This window comes from Calliphora vicina, chromosome 3 (genome assembly GCF_958450345.1).
Source record: "Calliphora vicina chromosome 3, idCalVici1.1, whole genome shotgun sequence".
In the NCBI taxonomy this organism is placed as follows: Eukaryota; Metazoa; Arthropoda; class Insecta; order Diptera; family Calliphoridae; genus Calliphora; species Calliphora vicina.
The window spans coordinates 93,688,641-93,709,263 of NC_088782.1; the positions used below are offsets into that span (position 1 = coordinate 93,688,641).

The window sequence follows — 20,623 nt, forward strand, 5'->3', positions numbered from 1 at the left end:
CCCGGTTAGACTTCTCACAGGTATACTAACTGGACGTTATGTGCTTGGACATTAGGGTTATACTTTTTTCCGGAAATCTTCTAGTTAAAAAAAAAAAAAATAACTTATTATACCCTTCACCTTCGTGGGAAGGGTACACAAAAAAAACTATATTTCAATTCAAACATTTATCACATATTGAACTGGTTTCAATTATTTCATAATTGAATCAAGTATTCATATGCTCAAAAACAAAATTTTCTGATATTTTATATTGAATTTTGAGTTTAAGAAATAGTTTTTTCTGTGTATATAAGTTTGTCATTCCGTTTGTAATTTCCACAATATAATTTTCCGACCCTATAAAGTACATATATATATTCTGGTTTCTTATAATTTTCTGAAGACCCCATATATCTTCGGGATCCAAATCTTTAATAATTTTGTCAGACATGCTTTCCAGAAGTTTCCTATTTAAAATCAGCAAATCGGCTGAGATATGAGGAAAAAATCAGGAAAACCTCGATTTTTTTACCTATATCTGGATTACTAAGTCATTAATATAGACAATATGGATATCTAATGATAGATATTTCAAAGACCCTTGCAACTACGTATATAAGACCATAGTAAGTTGTACCTACAATGGGTCAAAATCGGAAAAAATATTTTTTAATCCGAATTTTTTTCACCAAAAAATTGGACATATTTCGCAAAGTATTTATTACCCATGTATCAACAGGAGTTGTCTAGACAAAAAATATGAAGAATCTAGGCAAAAAAATTCAAGAACTGGAAGTTCCGGGACATACATGAGTTACAAAATTGTCAGTATTAGACAGGGCTTAATGTTTATAAGTGAACAATTTTAAGGGCATTGTAATGAATCTAAAGGCCTCCCAAACTTACTGCAACAAATTTGCTGAAAAAAATAATACTCATCCAAACTGCAAAGTTGTTTTGTAATTCATATAGTTTTTTTTATTTATTTTTAAAAATTAACAATTAAGTAACAATAACTTAAAATAGTAATTAGAAATTTTGAAAAAAGAAAAAAAAAACGTAAAATATAATTGTTTATATTTGTTTATTATATTTAATAATTAAATTATATAACATAAGGTACTTATATTCCATTCAAATGATCCCTATTATCATATTGCAGAGATTTTTATTAACAAAAAAAAATAAAATTAAAAAAAAAACAAAAAAAAAAATTAAATAAAAACTTAATTGACTACAAAAAGGCACCTGAGTTGTAAATAAATATATAAATGATTTTATATCGTAGATATTTATGTTAAATATAATTGCATATTTATATATATGTATTAGTAAGTAATATTTTAAAGATTTATTTAAACAAAAAGTTATATAACAAAAATATATATTTCATAGTTAAAAATTTACACAAACGGATACTGGAAATACATGGACAGATGTATTTTATATACATAAATAAATGTATTTGAGCAATTAGTTATTTGAAATACTTTTTTAAAGTACATAGATAGTTTTTATTTAGTAAAATATATTTTAAATTTTAATGATTTCATTAAATTTTATGAAACTTTGAAAGTTCCACAGTGTCCCGCACTACTACATTTCAAATTAGAGAAGCAAGTTTCATGTCCATGTATTTTCAGTTAAATGAACTTCCCAACAAAAAATTGTGGCAAAAATGGTTTCTCAAAATATTTAGTTTATAAAAACCCATTAAAACTAAAGTTTTTTTTTCAAAATTCTTATATCGAAAAGCTTTACAGGAAACAGTAAAGCTTGATTTAATTAACACCATCTTTTGCTGGGATATACATACATAAATAAGTCCTGTGTTTGTGTATTGATGTAAAAATATCCTTAGTTTTAAATTTCTTTACTGAAATTTGTTTTCATATTTTATTTATCCCTGATTAAATTTGAAACACAAATTGACTAGTGTTCAAGGTAACATTTGTTTAAGCAAGGTATTTTTTCATTATGATTTCACTTGTTTTTATTTTATTTTATTTTATTTTATTTAAATAACTTTTTATTATGTATTTTCATTTTCACTTGTTATTTTTATTATGTATTTAGTTATTGGGTTGGTTGTTTGTCTTTGTTTTGTTTTGTTTTGATTGTATTTTAAATTATTATTCTATATTTTTTTTGTTTATTTAACTTTTCTTTCCATTTGATTAAATTTATTTATTTTTCATTTTATACAGTATCACATTTTATAGAGTTCTGGTGGTTCTTTGCATGAGGATATGCCCTGATCATATTTTCCCATTTCGGCTTCGTAGAGAAGATTGTTGATTAAATGTTTGACTACAATTTTTGCTTTGGACGTTTTAAGTTTTCGTATTGTTATGGCCACATATTCGCCAAACACTCCATACTCATCGATGGGATTGTTGGTGCAGTTGTTGTTGCTGTTTGTCTTGTTATTGTTGCTAGTGGTTGGGTTGTTGGTGCTGTTATTATTGATGAGTGTAGTTTGAAGGTGGGAAAAAGAGGTGGAGTAACCAGCTCCATCATCTTCATCATCGTCGCCGTCGTCATCATCATCATCATCAGCATTATCGTCAGGACTTTGATTGTTGTTTATATTGTTGCTGTTGTTGCTATTTAAATAATCACATTGTCTGGAGTGTATGATGGCATTGGAATGTTGCTGTTGTTTTTGATGTAATTTAGAAGGTGATGGTGCATCCTCATTGTGATTTACGTTTGAATGCATTTGTGCCTTACGTTTGCGACTACCGACTGTGCCAGTGCCACCATTGATAGCAACACTGGCTGGATTATTGACGATGCCGCTGCCGTGGCTCATGTTGGCGGTGTTGCTTCTGTTCATTGTCAAGTCAGTGGCATTTTTATGATAATTCAGTGGTACTGGGGTGGAAGTGCGTGTGCTCTCAAGCATTGCTAACTCAGTGGAATCACTTTCAAACTGTTGAATAAAGTAGATAAAAACAAAATAAAAATACAAATAGAATCTTAATAATAGTGTAGTAAAAACATGATGGAAAATAAATCGTAAATGTAGAAGAATAATTGAGTAGCCAGATACTAAAGTCAATAACATTGGCTCACATAGTAGGTAAGGATATTTGAGAAGCCGCAGAAGAAAAGGTACTTTTTCGATTTTTTGATATTTTTATAATATTGGTTTGAAATCTTCTAGAAAAAATCATTTTCCCAAAATTTTAAAATTTTCAAAAAAGTACCTTTTGTTGTGCGGCTCCTCATTTGCTATCAACATTAATAATTTCTATGGCAAAATAATTTGAATTTAAATGTTATTTCTAATTTTCAATAAAAAGTTTAAATAATTTTAATTACACTAGTTTACAAGGTTTTTTTTCATGCTATGAATCATTGGTCTTAGAATCAAAAAGTATGTATATTATGGGTCCTCATAAGATTCTAGTCGATCTAGCTATATCCGTTCGTCTGTATATCTGTTGAAAACATGATAGGGTACAAACGAAAGGACATAGCTGACTGAAATTTTCCACAATTACTCTCTGTTGATTAGGTTTGTTCGGTATTGAAAGTGAGCAATATCCGTCTATGATTTTCACCATTAGAAATTATACTGTAAAGAAGAACGTCGAAAATCGGACAACATTTGTCCCTAGTCCCCATACAAGATCCCCCTCTTATATACAAGTATACAAGATTTGACACAGCCGAATATAACACTCTTACTTGTTATAGATATTTTCATTTGTCTTCCCCTCGATACTCCAACTATGGTCTCCTAGCATATGCGGACCCTAAAACGTTGATAATTCCGTTCAAATCTTGCACAGGAAGAAAAGTCGTAGTAAATCTGTCTATTTTAAACTACTGATCCGACTATAAAATGATGTACAAACAAATTATACAGGAGAACAAAGAACACAAGGTGAGATACAGGTTTTCATTTATTTTACTAATTTATCACATATACTTTAAAAGATTTAAATTTCAATTTCGATTTTTGCCTTGACTTTATTTTCTTTTTTGCAAACATCTTTCGTAATAGTTGTCAAAAATTGTTTCTAAAACATTCAGGTATGTGATGAAAAACGATTTCAAAACGACAAAAAGTGTGATGTGTTTGTTCGAATCGTTTTGTCATATTAGTTTCAGGGGAAATTATCGAAATTAAATTTTCACATTAATTAAGGTAAACAAATGCAGCGTTGCTTATTTAGTTGTTTTTTGCTATAAAAATCAATCGAAATTCATCACACCTAAATCGTTTTTGGGATTGATTTGACTGATTATTTTATATTTAATATACTGTAAACTAGCATGGAAAAACATTTGTTCTAAAACATTTTGACAAAAACTAAGCTTAATTTTTTAAAAAAATCGTTTAAAAAAGTCCAGTATTAATTACGATTGCCCGTTTCATATGAAGCCTCTAGATCTTCAGATGACAAAGCCAAGTCAATTTAAAAATGGAAATAAAGGTGCGTGAATTAAAAGAGTGAATAATGTCCCATAAAAGTTACAGCGCACTCCTTTGCACCCGCTCCAATGTCGTCATAAAGCTCCGCACCAAATACAGAAATGGTCTTCAATTTTTGGTCAAAGTAGTTCGAATGAGTAGAAGTATATCTGAGAATGCCTGGTACATCCACAGGACTATATAAAATAGAATGGTTTCTTGTGTGGATTGAGTTTTTTTTAGCATTGAATTGTCGGTACTGTTCTGAATTCTCTTGACAAAGAGAGTTTTTCACGACCAAACATGCTTACCTAGGATGCCCCACTGTACGTAGACTTTTATTCCTGGCACAATTCTGAAATGCTACATTTTTGACTCTGACCGCGTAGTGGACGTGTTCTGTTAAACCGATATTTGTTCTTCAATTTACTGGAAATTTGACTTCCATCAACAGAAAACCCATATTTACTACAGCTGCCGAGAAAGCATAGTTATCAATTTGAGTTATTTCAAAAGTTTTTCTATAAAGAAACAGCAAACGTCCGGTTGAAAGGTTTGGTCGGAATTTATCAGGGACGCAAGAAATATATGGTTATTTCAGCATTTTGGCTTTCACTAGAAGTATGGTTAGAGTGCACATGCCAGAAGATACTATGGACATTGGAATAACCACCTATAGTGATTTCTGGGTTACTGAGTTTCAGACAAATAGCACAGGGCAACAAAATCGAAAAAAATTTAAAGGCTTTTTAAACCACTACACAATTTTGATGTATTGTGGTTCCAGTAGTACAAATATGGTCCAAATTTTAAATTGTGAATAAATTCGAAAATAATTAATCGATCTTTATGATCGATATCTCATTTAGTTGCTATTATATTTGGGTTTGCGATACAGCAGTAAACTCCTGAGCCGATTAAAACGCAATATACTGAGCCGATTAAAACGCAATATACAGATTAAGGGTTATGAAAATTGCAATTTTTTAAGTTTACTTCAATAATATCGGACTAACCCTTTTTGAGTTATCATAAATTATGTGGAGAAACATCTACAAAAATTCGCAATTTTAGAAAAAAAAATCTATCCATAGAATTAAAAAATTTGACAATTTTTGTACTTAGGTAACCATGATGCATCAAATCTATATACTGGTTAGTGAAGCCTTTTTTTTGCTGTTGACCTGTGTAGTGATTAATTACGGTCCATATTATCCAATGTGTTCAGAGGTATATTATACTGTCAAGCACATATACCGCAACACCCCAGTTTGAGGCAAAGGTTGTAGTAATGTGATATTTGTGAAAGTTAGATGAATCGGCCTAATCGCAAATATTTTAAACACTGAATTTTAATAGGAAAATGGGGAAAAAAACTACCGCGGATTTTTTATTTATGATTGGGATTTTTATTAATGATTGGGCTGATACACTTGCAGGGTACGCGATGTAGAAGTCCGACAGTTACAAAATTAGAGTGTTGCAACAATCTGCAATGGCAAAAACCGATCTTGTTACGTATTGAGTTTATGTTTAACTATTCGAATTGTGTTTATTCTAATTAGTATATTACAGTTGCAATATATGTACCTACTATACTCGCACTAATGTATCTCGGTTTTAGGTTAGACAAATATTATGTACTTACAATTTCTGTTTTAACATCATCTGCACTAATGTTACAGTATTCACTGCCATCGAAATCAGAGTTACGTGCCTGCAAAGAATGAAAAAAAGAAAACAAAATGATAGAAGTGAAAAAAGTGAAATGCATTTTAATTTGAATGGTTTGTGGCAATATCAATGTTACTACAAAAGCTAGTAACAAAAAAGTGGAATCAAATGACTTTTAACATACACACACACTCTGTCACACATGCAAACAAATTAGTACGTACAATAGATACATAAATTGAACACTATTTACAAACAGTACAAAAATTGTACTGTTGAATGCATTCTGCCAAGTTGTTGCATTATAAAAATTACAACAACAAGAATACGACTCGTAACAAAGACTAAAGTTGAGAAATTATTGCAAACGTACTTTACTCGCACACTGTTGCACTGAACAATAACAACAACAACAAAGTAGAAGAAAACAAATAAAGTGGAGGAAGAAAAAAGAAAACAAAACGGCTGATGCAACAAATTCAACCAACATATGTGCATACCACCATACATAGATACACACTCACACACTCGTAGAAATGTGTACATAAAGCTCAATTGCAGCAGGGGCTTGTTGGTTGGCTTTCATTTCAATTCGTTTCATTTCATTTGAGGCCAGAGTAATGCGACACATTTACGATTTTTTGTAAAGCTTATCAGTTGTGGAGCAGAGCAGCATGATTGTTGGTTGGTTGGTTGTGTTACTTTGTGGTGAAAACCACAAAAAAAATATATTTTTAAAAATAAATTAAAACAACAACCACAATAAGACATTCGAATAAGTAACACTCCAACACACACTCACTTGTTGGGGTACGTATTTATTTATGTTTGTATGTTTATGTGTTTAGTTGTATGTAGATATAGCGACACTACAGATCGTAGAGTGCCTCATTTTATACCAAAAAAGTGAGCATACGCGGACTGGACTGTTTCACGTGTGTGTTGATATGAAATTAACACAAAAAAAAAAACAAAATAAATAATAAAAAAATGTGTGGAAAAAATACGACGCATTAGCTGAACAGCTAACGACAACTGAGTTAGTTGGCAGAGGTACAGTGGGACTAAACGATTAATATCTCCACTTACATTTCATTAAAGTATTTTTGTAGCAATGACACTAGGTATAGAGAATCAATCTTATAAGGTATCCGTCAAAATGATACTTTTCATTCTGTTTATCTAAATAAAGAAATAACGCTATACAGTAAAACCTTGATAATCCGGATAATTGATTGCAGACCCTAATCTGGATTATCAAATTCTCCGGACTACCGAATAAAAATTTTAAAACATTGTTCTTATATTAAACAAGTAAGAAAGTGTGGTCGGTCATGCCCGACCATATAATACCCAACACTAAGTAAAAGAGCAAAAACGTTTTTCTTTTAAAATTTCAATAATTTATATTTTTGAGTGATTTGCGGAAGTGGGCCTTATATGGGGGCAATGTCCAATTATGGACCGATCACCATGAAATTAGGTCGTGTGATTTGAGTCTATATGAAATTTTACTATGTTGAATTTTGTGAGTATACCAACACTTTTAAGCGATTTATGCATTTCGGAAGCGGGTCTATATGGGAGCTATGACTAAATTTGGTGACATGAATTTTGTGTATATAAAACTTATTTGGAGCGGAATTTGTGGAGATACATATATAAACATTTATGACCGATAAAGTCCAATTTCGGGAGGACATTTGTATGGTGGCTAGGTGAAATAATGAACCAATAGACTTGGTCATTGAGTCGAAAAAATAATATGTACCAAATTTCATCGAAATATCTTCTGCGCACAAGGTTTACATTGACAGCCAGCCGACCAGACGGACGGACATCGTTTAATCGACTCAGAGAGTGATTCTAAGTCGATCGGTATACTTTAAGGTGGGTGTTAGACTAATATTTTTGGACGTTACAAACATCTGCACAAACGCATTATACCCTCCCCACTATGGTGGTGTAGGATATAAAACGCTTTTAAAACACATATCTAATGATACATTAATTATATTATTGTATCATTTAAATAAATGATTGCATTTAAAAAAAGAAACACTGAACTTCAGAAGAAAAAACTACTTTTCTTTGTTTTTTTTTTTTAAAAAAAAACATGGAATTGCGTAGAAAATAGTTTTTTTTGCAGCACAATAAAACTATGTTTTTGGAGTAAATTACCGAATAATCCGGATTAACGATGTACGGATTATCAAGGTTTTACTGTTTAATATATAAAACATTTATCAAATAGTACATTGTATTAATTTAATTAAGCAAAATATGGATCAAATCCGTGCAATTTTGTGACTGTTTTGAACGATTTTATTTACAGGTGATTAAATACTAGGGTATTCAATCGATTAACCGTTAATCGACTAACCGATTAATTTTGGCCGGTTAACTGTTCGAATAATTTAAAATTGACGATTTTCAAATAACAAATAAACCGATTAATTTTTGTCGATTAACCGAATAACCGAAATTTTTTTTTGCACTTTTTATAGAAATACTGGCAAATCCCGGTATAACGAACGATATGTTGTCAGGCCCATTCGTTAAATTGAAAAATTCGTAATATCGAGATGTTTTTTTTTTTTAATTTTGGACAACTTTTTCTGTATTGGAATTTAACTAAACGTATGGCGTTTTGATCCCTAGGTTGGATGAGCTGTGTGACATTAGGAGGGATGAAAATCGTCAAAATCGAGGAATGAATATCGTATTAATAAAGCCTTCATTGTAAGGGATTTCGATTCTGAAAATGATTCAACCTGTTGAAAATTGAACTGAGGGATAAACATTTAAAACAAAAACAAATTTTGAAGATTCGACTTAATTTGTGTGAAGATAATTTACAGGAAACATTAGTCACGATACAATTTTTGTTTTATTTTCTTCAAAATGTTGAGAACTTTGTTATTCCATATTTCGTTCATTCATTTAAATTTTTTACTTTTTCTTTCAATGAAATTCTTCTAAGGTTTCCCATATTTAATTCACATGAATACTTGCACAATTATTGTCTGTTTCACAATATTGAATGAAAGATTTCGTTCGCATTCTACCGTCATGTTTATGTGAACGAATCAGTTTTCTTTCGCTTAGAATGCGAACGAAATCTTTCATTCGATATTGTGAAACAAGCAATTAAAACCACTATAGAACAAATTACAGCACCTATTTTTAAAGAGAGTAACCATTGAAAACGGTACTGTAACGACTTATTTTCTTATTTTGACATTCTTTATACTTTTGTTTTTTATACTTTCTGTTCATTATATTGAGCGTACAATATTCGAAAAGTTCGTTATATAAGGTTATCAATGTTAAAAATTTGGTTGTTTGTTTGTTTGTTTTTTCTCACCATTCGTTATATCGAGCATACAATTTTTGAAACGTTCGTTATATAAGGTAGTCAATGTTACGAATTTGACCGTGCGTTAAATCGGATTTTCGTTAAAGTGAGATTCGTTATACCGGGATTTGCCTGTATAGTTTTAAACACACAAATTTTATTTCATAACTCGTAAACATTCCCTTCTAGCAATAGTGTTTTGAAGTATAGTACGATAACTGATACTAAGGAATTTGGAAATGACCCTTTTTTCTAGAATGTTCTATGATGAACTTTGTCCTAATGAGTCGGAGGACGATATGGTAATAGACGAAACTGAAGACATTACTGAAACGAGTCTTTTATCACAACTTAACAAAACTATTAAAGTATTCAAAATCTAAAAAAAAATCCAAAAAGGACTCCCATGGTATGATGGAGGAAAAGAACTGAGAAATTGAATATTTTTTCGATTTCTCCAACATCTATAATTAGTGAGAGATTTTTTTTCAAGTCAAGTTTTATTAAAAAAAAACCTTTAAAGAGAAAGCATTTAAATTATATTCCTTTTTTTAAAAGATTGTTTCAGAAGATCTCTAAAAAATGCATATGTTTATTTATTGTTTTGTTGAAATGATATGTTTTGTTTTTTGTGTTTGTCACACAATTCTTGTTTTTCTTTTCAATTTAAAATTAAAATGGAAATTATTCGGTTAATCGAATAATTTAAAATTAACCGATTATTAACCGATTAAATTTAAATCTCGATTAATTATTTGCTCGATTAACCGATTAAATCACAAACCTGATTAATTGAATACAGATGTTCGCACTTTTTTGAGTTTGATGGTATAATTTTATCTCGGTTTTTATATTAAAATAAGTTACAAAGGTCAAAAATCCCAAACATTGGGAGATTTTTTCACTTTAGAAATTTATGGAATTTTAAGGGTATTGTAAAAAAAACAAAAAATCGTCTAGGCCTGACAGTAGGCCACTCGATTAGTTAAGAAAAACTTTCTTTAAAAATAAATAATCTTTGTTGTTTGTTTTCGTGAAAAAAAATTATTAAAGTTATATAACAAAACATAATATGGGAGTTCACTATTAAGTGCGAATGGTCTTGCAACATTGCAAATGCAAAATTTTACAGTAATCCAATAGCAAAATACATACAAAAACCTATAAAATTTTGCATTTGCAATGATGGAAGGTCCATTCGCACTTAATAGTGAAATCCGCTAATGTAATTAAAACAAAATTATTCTTGAAAAACAAATAGCTCAAGCTTCAACATTTTAGTTGAATAAAATATTTGTAGCTCAAATGTTGAAAATAATGGGAACTGTACGAATACCAGGGACCGTAAATAACGGTAATCTATAAAATTTGTAATCAACAACTCTCTATGTTAGAGTCCTATGGTGACCTATGGTGATATTAAACAAATTATCTCAACTCCCCTGTTAACTGTTATATTTCAACGTAAAAATAAAAGTTCGCATGAAAAAATGTTTTAAATAGTCTAAAATGAAGTCCTATCTTGCGCATTTCGTCTTTTATCCAATGATAGTTCAGTATTAATTTTTTTTTAATAGTTTTTTTTATTGGATAAAAGACGAAATGCGCAAGATAGAATAGAATAGATATTTCCAAGCTAATTATATACGCAAATACCCAGGTTTGCGTCGCTAATTGGGCCTGCAGAAACACGACGATTTTAATTTAATTTGTTCCTAGATTCATAACTTTTGCTGAAAAAATAGATTTTTCAATACAAACATTTTCATATTAACGACGCAAATCGAAGTACTGACGACGATTTTCGAAGCCATGCGACGCAAACTGAAACAAAAACAAGTAAGAGTGCTATATTCGGCTGTGCCAAATCTTATATACCCTTCACCAAATTATACTTAAAAATTTTAAATATTTTTAGGTAAACAAAATTTAATTTTTTTCATTTTTTTTTTAAATTTTAAATTTTAAATTTTTTTTTTTGGTTTTTTCAATTTATTTTTTGAAAAAAAAATTCGGGTTAAATTTTTTTTTTTCGATTTTGACCCATTGTAGGTCCAACTTACTATGGTCTTATATACGTCGTTGCAAATGTCTTTGAAATATCTATCATTAGATATCCATATTGTCTATATTAATGTCTTAGTAATCCAGATATGGGTCAAAAATAGGTCAAAAATCGAGGTTGTCTTGGTTTTTTCCTCATATCTCAGCCATTTGTGGACCGATTTTGCTGATTTTAAATAGCAAAATTCTCGAAAGCAAGTCTGACACAATTATTGAAGATTTGGATCCCGAAGATATCTGGGGTCTTCAGAAAATTGATTTCAACAGACAGACGGACAGACAGACAGACATGGCTTAATCGACTCCGCTATCTATAAGGATCCAGAATATATATACTTTATAGGGTCGGAAATGAAAAATGTAGAAATTGCAAACGGAATGACGAACTTATATATACCCTTCTCACGAAGGTGAAGGGTATAATGATTCAAATCGAAGCACTAACGACACAAATTCGAAGCCATGCAACGCAAATTGGAACAAAATCGACGCAACTTCGAAATTATAGAAATTTTAAAAAGACGCAACTTCGAAACCGACGCAGAACGAAGCGACGCAAACCGGGGTATAAGTGAATACATATATTTTTTAAATAAAATATCCCAAAGTAACGTGTATACATTAGAGTGCTCCAAAAAAATAAAATTGCGAATTTTGACCGTCCCCCCCTCTAGAATTGTTCTATGTATTGTAGAAACACATTGTGTAAAATATTAGGATGATAGGATAACGTTAACTGGTGGCGCAACGACGCTGAAGTTTTGAGGTGCATTTACAAGGGGAAAATATGCAATTTTTTCAGTTTTTGTAAAAATTTTGTCATTAAATAATGACTTTTACAATTTAATTTAAAAGAATCGAAATGTGTAGGTAATTGTCGTTATAATAAGATATAAAAGACAAAAATTAGTAAAAAAAATGTTAAAGTTATTAAAAAATCGCCAGGCCATTAACGTGTCTCAGGCCACTAGAACAAGAAATTTATGAACAAAATTAACATATTTTGAGAAATATTAAAATAAAAGCTTATTTTTACTTAAAATATATCCATATTTACTTGTATATGAGTTTTTGTCCTCGTAGGATACCGTTAACCTATTCGCAGGTATGACCAAAAAAATTAAATTTTTTTAACGGCAGTTTCAAAACTCCAATTTCAAATTTTTAAAAATTTTGTTAAACAAATTTCAGAATTTTTTGATCATCACATGGGGATTTATTGACAACATAATGGGGAATAAAAATGTGAAAAAAGTATGTCAATATCTCCTATAGTTTTTCCGTACCTGCGATATAAATTTTGCGATTTTCGAGAAAAACTAATTTTTTGGCCATATTTTGGGGAATGACCAGAATTTCATTACTGTAATGATTTTTGAGTAAAAGCTATTCAGAATAATATAATCCAGGTAATTTTAAATATAGTCTGAAAGTTTTACTAAAATCGGAAAACTTTAACCCTTAAATCGTGAAGGTCAAAGGTCAATTTTTTCAATATTTGGAATTTCTCATGGAAAGATAGCGAAATATTATACATTTTTGGGCCGATTTTGATGAAACTTAAGAAAAATATAAAATGAAGTCTAGTATTCACAATAACAGTACAAAAATGGAAATTAACCCTTAATAGCACTTGGGGTCCAAATGACCCTCAACTTTTAAAATCACGAAAAACACATTCATTTTGACCCCAAGTACTCTTAAGGGTTAATTTCCATTTTTGTACTGTTATTGTGAATACTAGACTTCATTTTATATTTTTCTTAAGTTTCATCAAAATCGGCCCAAAAACATATAATATTTCGCTATCTTTCCATGAGAAATTCCAAATATTGAAAAAATTGACCTTTGACCTTCACGATTTAAGGGTTAAAGTTTTCCGATTTTAGTAAAACTTTCAGACTATATTTAAAATTACCTGGATTATATTATTCTGAATAGCTTTTACTCAAAAATCATTACATTAATGAAATTCTGGTCATTCCCCAAAATATGGCCAAAAAATTAGTTTTTCTCGAAAATCGCAAAATTTATATCGCAGGTACGGAAAAACTATAGGAGGTATTGACATACTTTTTTCACATTTTTATTCCCTATTATGTTGTGAATAAATCCCCATGTGATGATCAAAAAATTCTGAAATTTGTTTAACAAAATTTTTAAAAATTTGAAATTGGAGTCTTGAAACTGCCGTTAAAAAAATTTAATTTTTTTGGTCATACCTGCGAATAGGTTAACGGTATCCTACGAGGACAAAAACTCATATACAAGTAAATATGGATATATTTTAAGTAAAAATAAGCTTTTATTTTAATATTTCTCAAAATATGTTAATTTTGTTCATAAATTTCTTGTTCTAGTGGCCTGAGACACGTTAATGGCCTGGCGATTTTTTAATAACTTTAACATTTTTTTACCAATTTTTGTCTTTTATATCTTATTATAACGACAATTACGTACACATTTCGATTCTTTTAAATTAAATTGTAAAAGTCAGTATTTAATGACAAAATTTTTACAAAAACTGAAAAAATTGCATATTTTCCCCTTGTAAATGCACCTCAAAACTTCAGCGTCGTTGCGCCACCAGTTAACGTTATCCTATCATCCTAATATTTTACACAACGTGTTTCTACAATACATAGAACAATTCTAGAGGGGGGGACGGCCTGTACCTAGAAAGTTTTTTTCGTCCATACAATCTTGGAGCACTCTAGTATACATATAAGATTCGTCTTAGCCTAATAGAGCATTATAACATATTTTAAAATTGTTTTTCATGGGAAAACATTTAATCTTATCTATGATCTGTGCAATATATTGTAATTAAGTCGTCACTTGTTGGTATATCTAGAATTACGTGTACATACACTGTGACACAAACATTGGGCAACGCATCTACAGTTTTTACATATTCTGAGGATTTTATGTGTCATAGTTTGTTTCGATTTTCAAAAAAAAACTTCTGAAATAAAGAATTCATATTCCGCTTTAAGAGTTGCAAAAATCGAAAAGAAGTAGAATAAAAAGATAAAATTTATTTAATTTGTATGAAAAAAATATATTTAAATATTGATTAAGCCTTAACTATGTTTAAAATTTTGATAAGTTATCCGACCTAAGTCATGCTTCATAAGAAAAATAAATATCTTTTAACATACAATTTGAGCATTTTTTTCCGTTAATTTTTAAGAATAATGAAATTAATAATAGCAATAAATAAATTTTTGGCTTTAATTCCATGTGAAATTTCATTTTTATCATAAAAACCATTACTTTTGTGTCTAATTTACATAATTGTGGTATTCACATGGTCTGATATTAGTCATATTGTCATAATGTCCTAATATATTATAATAGTTGTTGTGTTTTAAACAAAAAAAGTATTATTTTATGACAAAACAATAAATATAGTTCAAATAGTGTTATTAGTTTAGAACTTTTTTGTTTGAAACACAACCAAAATTGGTTAAACTATCAGTTAAAGAAAACCGAAATCGGTCGAGTTTACAATGGTGAAAACCCCGGTTTTCGGCTTTGGATAACCCAATACATATGGTACGAATATGTAATATATAGTCATTATAATTATCAAAATCATAACGTATTAAACTAATAAACATTCAAATCTGTCAAAAGATCATTCTGAATTGTATATATTGAACAATCCTTCAAATTGGTGCAAAAATGGCTTAATGAAATATCGTATTCAAGTATTTTATTTCTAACTGGTTGATCGCCCCGGCTTCGCCCGGTAGCATTTAATAATGCTAGTTCTTCAAGTTTCTCCAAGCCACGCACACCAGCCTGTTCTTATTTATTTGCAAATAAAATATCTAAATTTGTACTGCATACTTTAGGGAGCTCTTTTATTACAGTTGACTGGACTCACAAAAAAAAGAATTTACGAGTTTTACCCGGAAAATTTCGAATCGAATAAAAAAATCTGCCAAATCGCTCCAGCCGTTCTGACGTGATGACATTACATTAGAGATGCTAATCGGGACTGATTTTTTAAAATCCCGGGGATCGGGATTTGGTAAAGAATCCCGACCCGGGGTTTCGGGATTTTCAGGAAATCTAAAATCCCGAAAATTATAAGAAAGAAACGTACATAATTATGTCTTTACAATTGAAAGTAAATTTTTTATTTAGCAATTAATTTTTATTAGACACTAAATAGCATACTATCGCATCTATGGTTTCGTCTGCCATTCTGGAACGAATTTTGTTACCGAATATGCTGCTGCCGAAAAACATCTTTCATATTGGCAAAACCGTTTACAAATACTTATAACAAATCTGCAAGTATTTTCCTCTTGTTCCTTCAGAAATAAAGTGATCTATTTCTTTTGCAAGTTGCAAATCTACATTATAACTTTGTTTCGTTATTGTTATTTGGGTTTTTTACATTTATTAATAATATCTTTTAGCCTTTGAGCAATCGAAATATTTTCATTTTGTTCGAGCTCCTCATCTGAGATAAAATCAATTTCGTTTGAAGAGGATTTAAATTGAGTTTTGTTAGATAACTTACAAAAAAAGGTGAAGAATTGATTTTCCAGAGCCCCACTCTAGGAAAACCAAAAATACCGCTTTCCTTTATTAACTACTAGTTGACCGCCCTGGCTTCGCCCGGTAGCATTTACTAATGTTAGTTCTTCAAGTTTCTCGAACCCACATACGCCTGATCTTATTTATTTGCAAATAAAATATCTAAACTTGTACTGCACACTTTAGGGAGCTTTTTTTGTTACTGTTGACTGGACTCAAAAAAATAAATTCCGAGTTTTACCCGGAATTTTTGATTTTTTTTCTTTACATACATGGACCATTTCATTTTTATATAGAAGATAGATGTTGTAGCAGGAGTTGAGCTTAACAACTATACTGAACATCACTTTGCGATATTCGGACATGTAGAATGTCAAAATGCATAAAAAAGGCACACAAAAATTACAATTTCCCCTACATATTTATTTATGAAAAACGGGATTTGGAAAATCCCGGGATTTAAAATTAAAAAATCCCGGGCTTCGGGGTTTAAGAAATCCCGAAAACCCCGGGATTTTCGGGAACGGGATTCCCCGTTTGGCATCTCTACATTACATACATGGACCATTTCATTTTTATATATATAGAAGATAAAGTCTATAGATGTGTATAAAAAAATAAAGAAATATTTATTAGCGACGCTTCCCTACGAATGAACGTAGCCTTAAATTAGCAATTATTGTTGCCTATATCTCGGATACTATGTTCAGTATATGAACAACATATTTCTCATAATAGGTATTTCAACGAAGAAAATACGTCATTTTTATTCCGACTATTTAAAGAACATCAGAAAAATTTTTGAAAGCATGGCTTCGAAGTTGCGTCTTTAGTATTTCGATTTGCGTCGTTAATATGAAAATGTTTGTAAAAAATAGATTTTTCTATTTTTTCAGCAAAAATTATGAATCTAGGAACCAATTAAATGAAAATCAATACAAATGTGCGGGAAATCGTGCTTCGTTTTGGTTGGCGTAGCATTTCTCCAGTCCCAATGTTTGTTTTCGGCACTACATAAATTGAAGCAAATGGAAATTAATGTTTAAAAGGTCTATGGGTACTGCGTGCCGTCTTGGCCCACTGTTCAGTAATATTAATATGTGTGTGCAACTGTCAAAGTGTCTTCAAATAATTCAGTCGCTGAAATAACACTACACAACAACGAACCAGAAATGAAAACGCAAAACATACCCAATGAGAGAAACTAGACAAACAACTTTTTTGTGTGTTCAACGATTTTGAGTTGCAAATGAGTAAATACTGTGCAACAATAACAACAATATGGGCAACTAAAGATACACTGAAAAGAAAAATCTGCAAGAATGTGACGTATGGAAATTTGTTTAACTTTCTATAGTATCTTATCAATAAGTGTGTGTGTGTGGGAAGTTCTTAGATTAACAATTTGGCTTTGATTTATACGAAAGTATATTTCATTGGATTTACATAAGTTAGATTTTTAGAAACTTGAACACATTTGGTCAATTCACAAGGTCTCCTAACATGTCATAATGTCCTAATATTTCGCGACTCGGCTTAACCGGCTCTTAGGCGTTAGGCGCAGGGGTCTGCTGGACATTTTTTGCTTGAAATGCAATAACAACATTTTTAAACCATTGTGAAATATTAGGACATTATGACACGATAGGAGACCTTGTAAATTGACCAATTGTTTAAAATAGCAAACCCATAAAGTGGTTGGTTCACTTCTAGTTATAACAATGTCCAATCTACGAGTAAATTCAGCCGAGTCAAGTCTTCAAATCACAGACATTTTAAAAAGACGCAACTTCGAAACGACACAGAACGAAGCGACGCAAACCGGGGTACTGCTGTACTTATGATAAATAGTTGAAAAACTTTGTATTTTGTGAATTTGACATGTGCAAAAAATGTTGTTCAACTACATAGATACATAGTTATAAAAAGAAAACAAAATTTCGTACAGTGTATTAGCATGTACATGTGGACATTTGTATTGCTGTGTGTGCTTGTTGTTGTGTAGAGTGATAATGTCTAATATAAACTATAAAGATATGGAAAGTCACTACTTACCACAGCCGTTATCGAAAGACTAGGAATTGCAGTCGCAGCAGCTAAAGCAGAGGCAGAATTTTCATCTAAACTACGTGATCCATGTAAAACAGTCAAACTTTCCGGAGAGCACGTACTTGTTGCGGACGGAGGTGGCAACTGTTGTTGTGGTGGTGTAGTTGTTGTGTTTGATAATGTTGCTGTTGTTATTGGGACACTACTATTTGTTGCTGTGGCTAATGGCGATGATGATTTTGGACTGTGAAAAGGTTTCGAAATTGGGTTAAACGTTGCAGAAGTGGAGGTGAGGTTCATAGTGTTGTTGTTGTTGCTGGTGTTTGTATTGGCCGCTGCTGTTGTTATTGTTGCATTTGTTGATAATTCAAGCAGCTTGAGCTGAGTAGCAGCGTCTATTTCTTGCTGCTTGAGAGCATATTTTTGCTCTTGTCGTCTCTCTTGAGCAGCTGAGGCAGCGGCGGCAGCTTCAACTGCAGCTATCACGGCCATAGGATGGCGAGCTTGTAAGCCTAAAGCCAAGAAATGATTGTTGAAGTGTTCAATGTCACGACTAGAAATTTTACGCTCCTCCATTAGTTCCTCATCGATACTGTTGTTGCTGGCGTTGTTGTTGTTGTTATTGTTGCTGTTATTATTGTTTGGCTCTGACAATGCTGTCTCTCTATTATTTGAATCGTTTTTCTGCCCCTCCGCTTCGTCGGAATCCCCCGACTCACCATCCAATATAAAACGTATGGCATCGTATGCAAACCACATTGGCTGATAATTGAGCCCCTTGCGTCTGCCATTGAGTACTTTGCCATGTTCACGATGGAATGAGGAACGTAAACTCTTGATCTTCGAACGTATTGAACGTATTTCGGCACCATACTTGTGGCCCAACAACTTGAGGGCTTCATATTTGGTTTGCTTGATGTGATAGCCCTTGGTGTTGGGATCCCAGAGAACACGTTGTCGCCGATAGTCTTCGATGAAATCGAGTATTGTGGCACGTGACCATTCAATACGATCTGTCGTGGATCCTCCTCCTCCACCACTAGTATTGCTAGTGGGGACGGTGGTGTTGGAGGTTGTGGCGTTGCTGCTCTTGATGGCTACATTTAGGTTTGAGGTGCTGCTGTTGTTGTTGTTGTTGGTGGTCGAATTGTTGCCTTTGTTATACATTGTTGCAGTGTTCATAATACTCTTCCCCCTCTTGCGACGTAGATGTTGATCATGTGGCGACGACAGTTTGAAGCCGTCCTGGGGTGTCCAGTTGAGATGGATGTGTGTGTGTTGAGGTGTTGGAAGGGTGGAGGGTGTGGGACTGAGGAAGGGGTACGAATAACTGAATGTAGTCCACGGTATTGCTGTTAGTGGTTTGTCTGTTTGTGGTATGTGATCATAAGAGCAACAGGTTATTTTAAAACAAGTGTTTTTCTTTTATTTATTTTTCTTGTCTTGTTGTTTTCCTTGTTCCTCCTTCGCCTTCTGCTTCTTCTACGTTTCGTTTGTTTCGACTACAACTAATATCAATGACAACAACACGATGCTACTACAACTACGTGTGCGTGCGTGTGTGTTTGCTGGCCGTGTAATGAAGTGTGTTGTTGTTGGAGTCTGATTTGTTGTTTTTTGCCAAAAATGTATTTTTGGTTGATCTTAACTGGTTTGGTGATCTTAGTGGTTTCGTTTGGTGGTGCTGTATTACGGGTTTTGAATTATTTTTTTTTGTTTCGGTTGTTGGAGAGATGTTGTTATTGGTTTTGCAGCAGCCGCAACTTGATTGTTAAACACATTCGATCGCGAACATACATACCGTTTCGTCGTTCACCGTTGAAATCACGAATTGTACTAATTTCATATGTTTTTTTAACACACCGCCACCGTTGCTGCTGCCGCTGCTACTGCTGCTGCAGCCACAACTGGTACGACTGCGGTTGTTGTGGCTGGATGGCTGGCTGGCAAGCAGGCAGTCTGGTCGTTGTTTTGTTTTTGGTTGGTTATTTGGCTGACTGCTAGCTGGCCTTAGTATGTGTGGCATGCTCCAACGTCATTGCCATTGTCGTCTCAGCAGTTGTTGTTGGTTGCCGTTGTTATTGTGGATGTTGACGTTGTTGTTGCTATTGCTGCCGTTGTTATTTTTAAGTCGTCTCCAAAAAAATATAAAAAATTAACACACAAAAATTCATACATACATAGTACATTTTAACTTTTTGTGTCGAGTTTTGTCGTTTGGTTTGGTTTGATTTCGTTTTTGCTGTTGCTACTGTTGTTTTTGTTGTTATTACTGGCATTTTAGTTGATGTTGTTGTTGTTGCTGTTGCTGTGGTAGTACGATTAGTCGTATGCAAGCAAGTATTTATGTATGTATGTATTTCGTTTGTTTGTTTTGTTGCTACAATAAGTATTACTTTAGTTTGGTTGCCTAACTGTCATTATGACAAACTGACACTGACTGACGAATTGCCTCACTAATGTGAGTGGTGCTGCTGCGACTATTGTTGTTATTATTGCTATTACTGCCGCTTTCA

The 20,623-nt window shown here is 32.0% G+C and overlaps 1 protein-coding gene across 2 annotated transcripts; it reads right to left on the reverse strand.

The window, feature by feature from the left end:
* Positions 1 to 934: 934 nt before the first annotated feature.
* On the reverse strand, positions 935 to 20,258 carry Dyro (Dpt-YFP repressor by overexpression). Of its 2 annotated transcripts, XM_065503522.1 has the most exons (3): positions 18,114 to 20,257; positions 6,057 to 6,125; positions 935 to 2,917 (listed from the first exon to the last, which is right to left on the reverse strand). In XM_065503522.1, the coding sequence occupies exons 1-3, from the start codon at positions 19,287 to 19,289 to the stop codon at positions 2,192 to 2,194; spliced, it is 1,971 nt and encodes a 656-aa protein (XP_065359594.1). In that variant the 5' UTR covers positions 19,290 to 20,257; the 3' UTR covers positions 935 to 2,191. The 2 variants fall into 2 exon arrangements, with proteins under 2 accessions (XP_065359594.1, XP_065359595.1); XM_065503523.1 differs by lacking the exon at positions 6,057 to 6,125 and having other exon boundaries at positions 18,114 to 20,258.
* Between the last annotated feature and the right edge of the window lie 365 nt (positions 20,259 to 20,623).

Bases quoted from the DNA above. Each gene is read 5' to 3' on its own strand.
- Dyro (XM_065503522.1), bottom strand. From the start codon at position 19,289: ATGAACACTGCAACAATGTATAACAAAGGCAACAATTCGACCACCAAC. The intron at 6,126-18,113 runs GTAAGTAGTGAC...CATTCTTTGCAG, and splicing joins GTCTTTCGATAACGGCTGTG to GCACGTAACTCTGATTTCGA. The intron at 2,918-6,056 runs GTAAGTACATAA...TTTATTCAACAG, and splicing joins ATGATGTTAAAACAGAAATT to TTTGAAAGTGATTCCACTGA.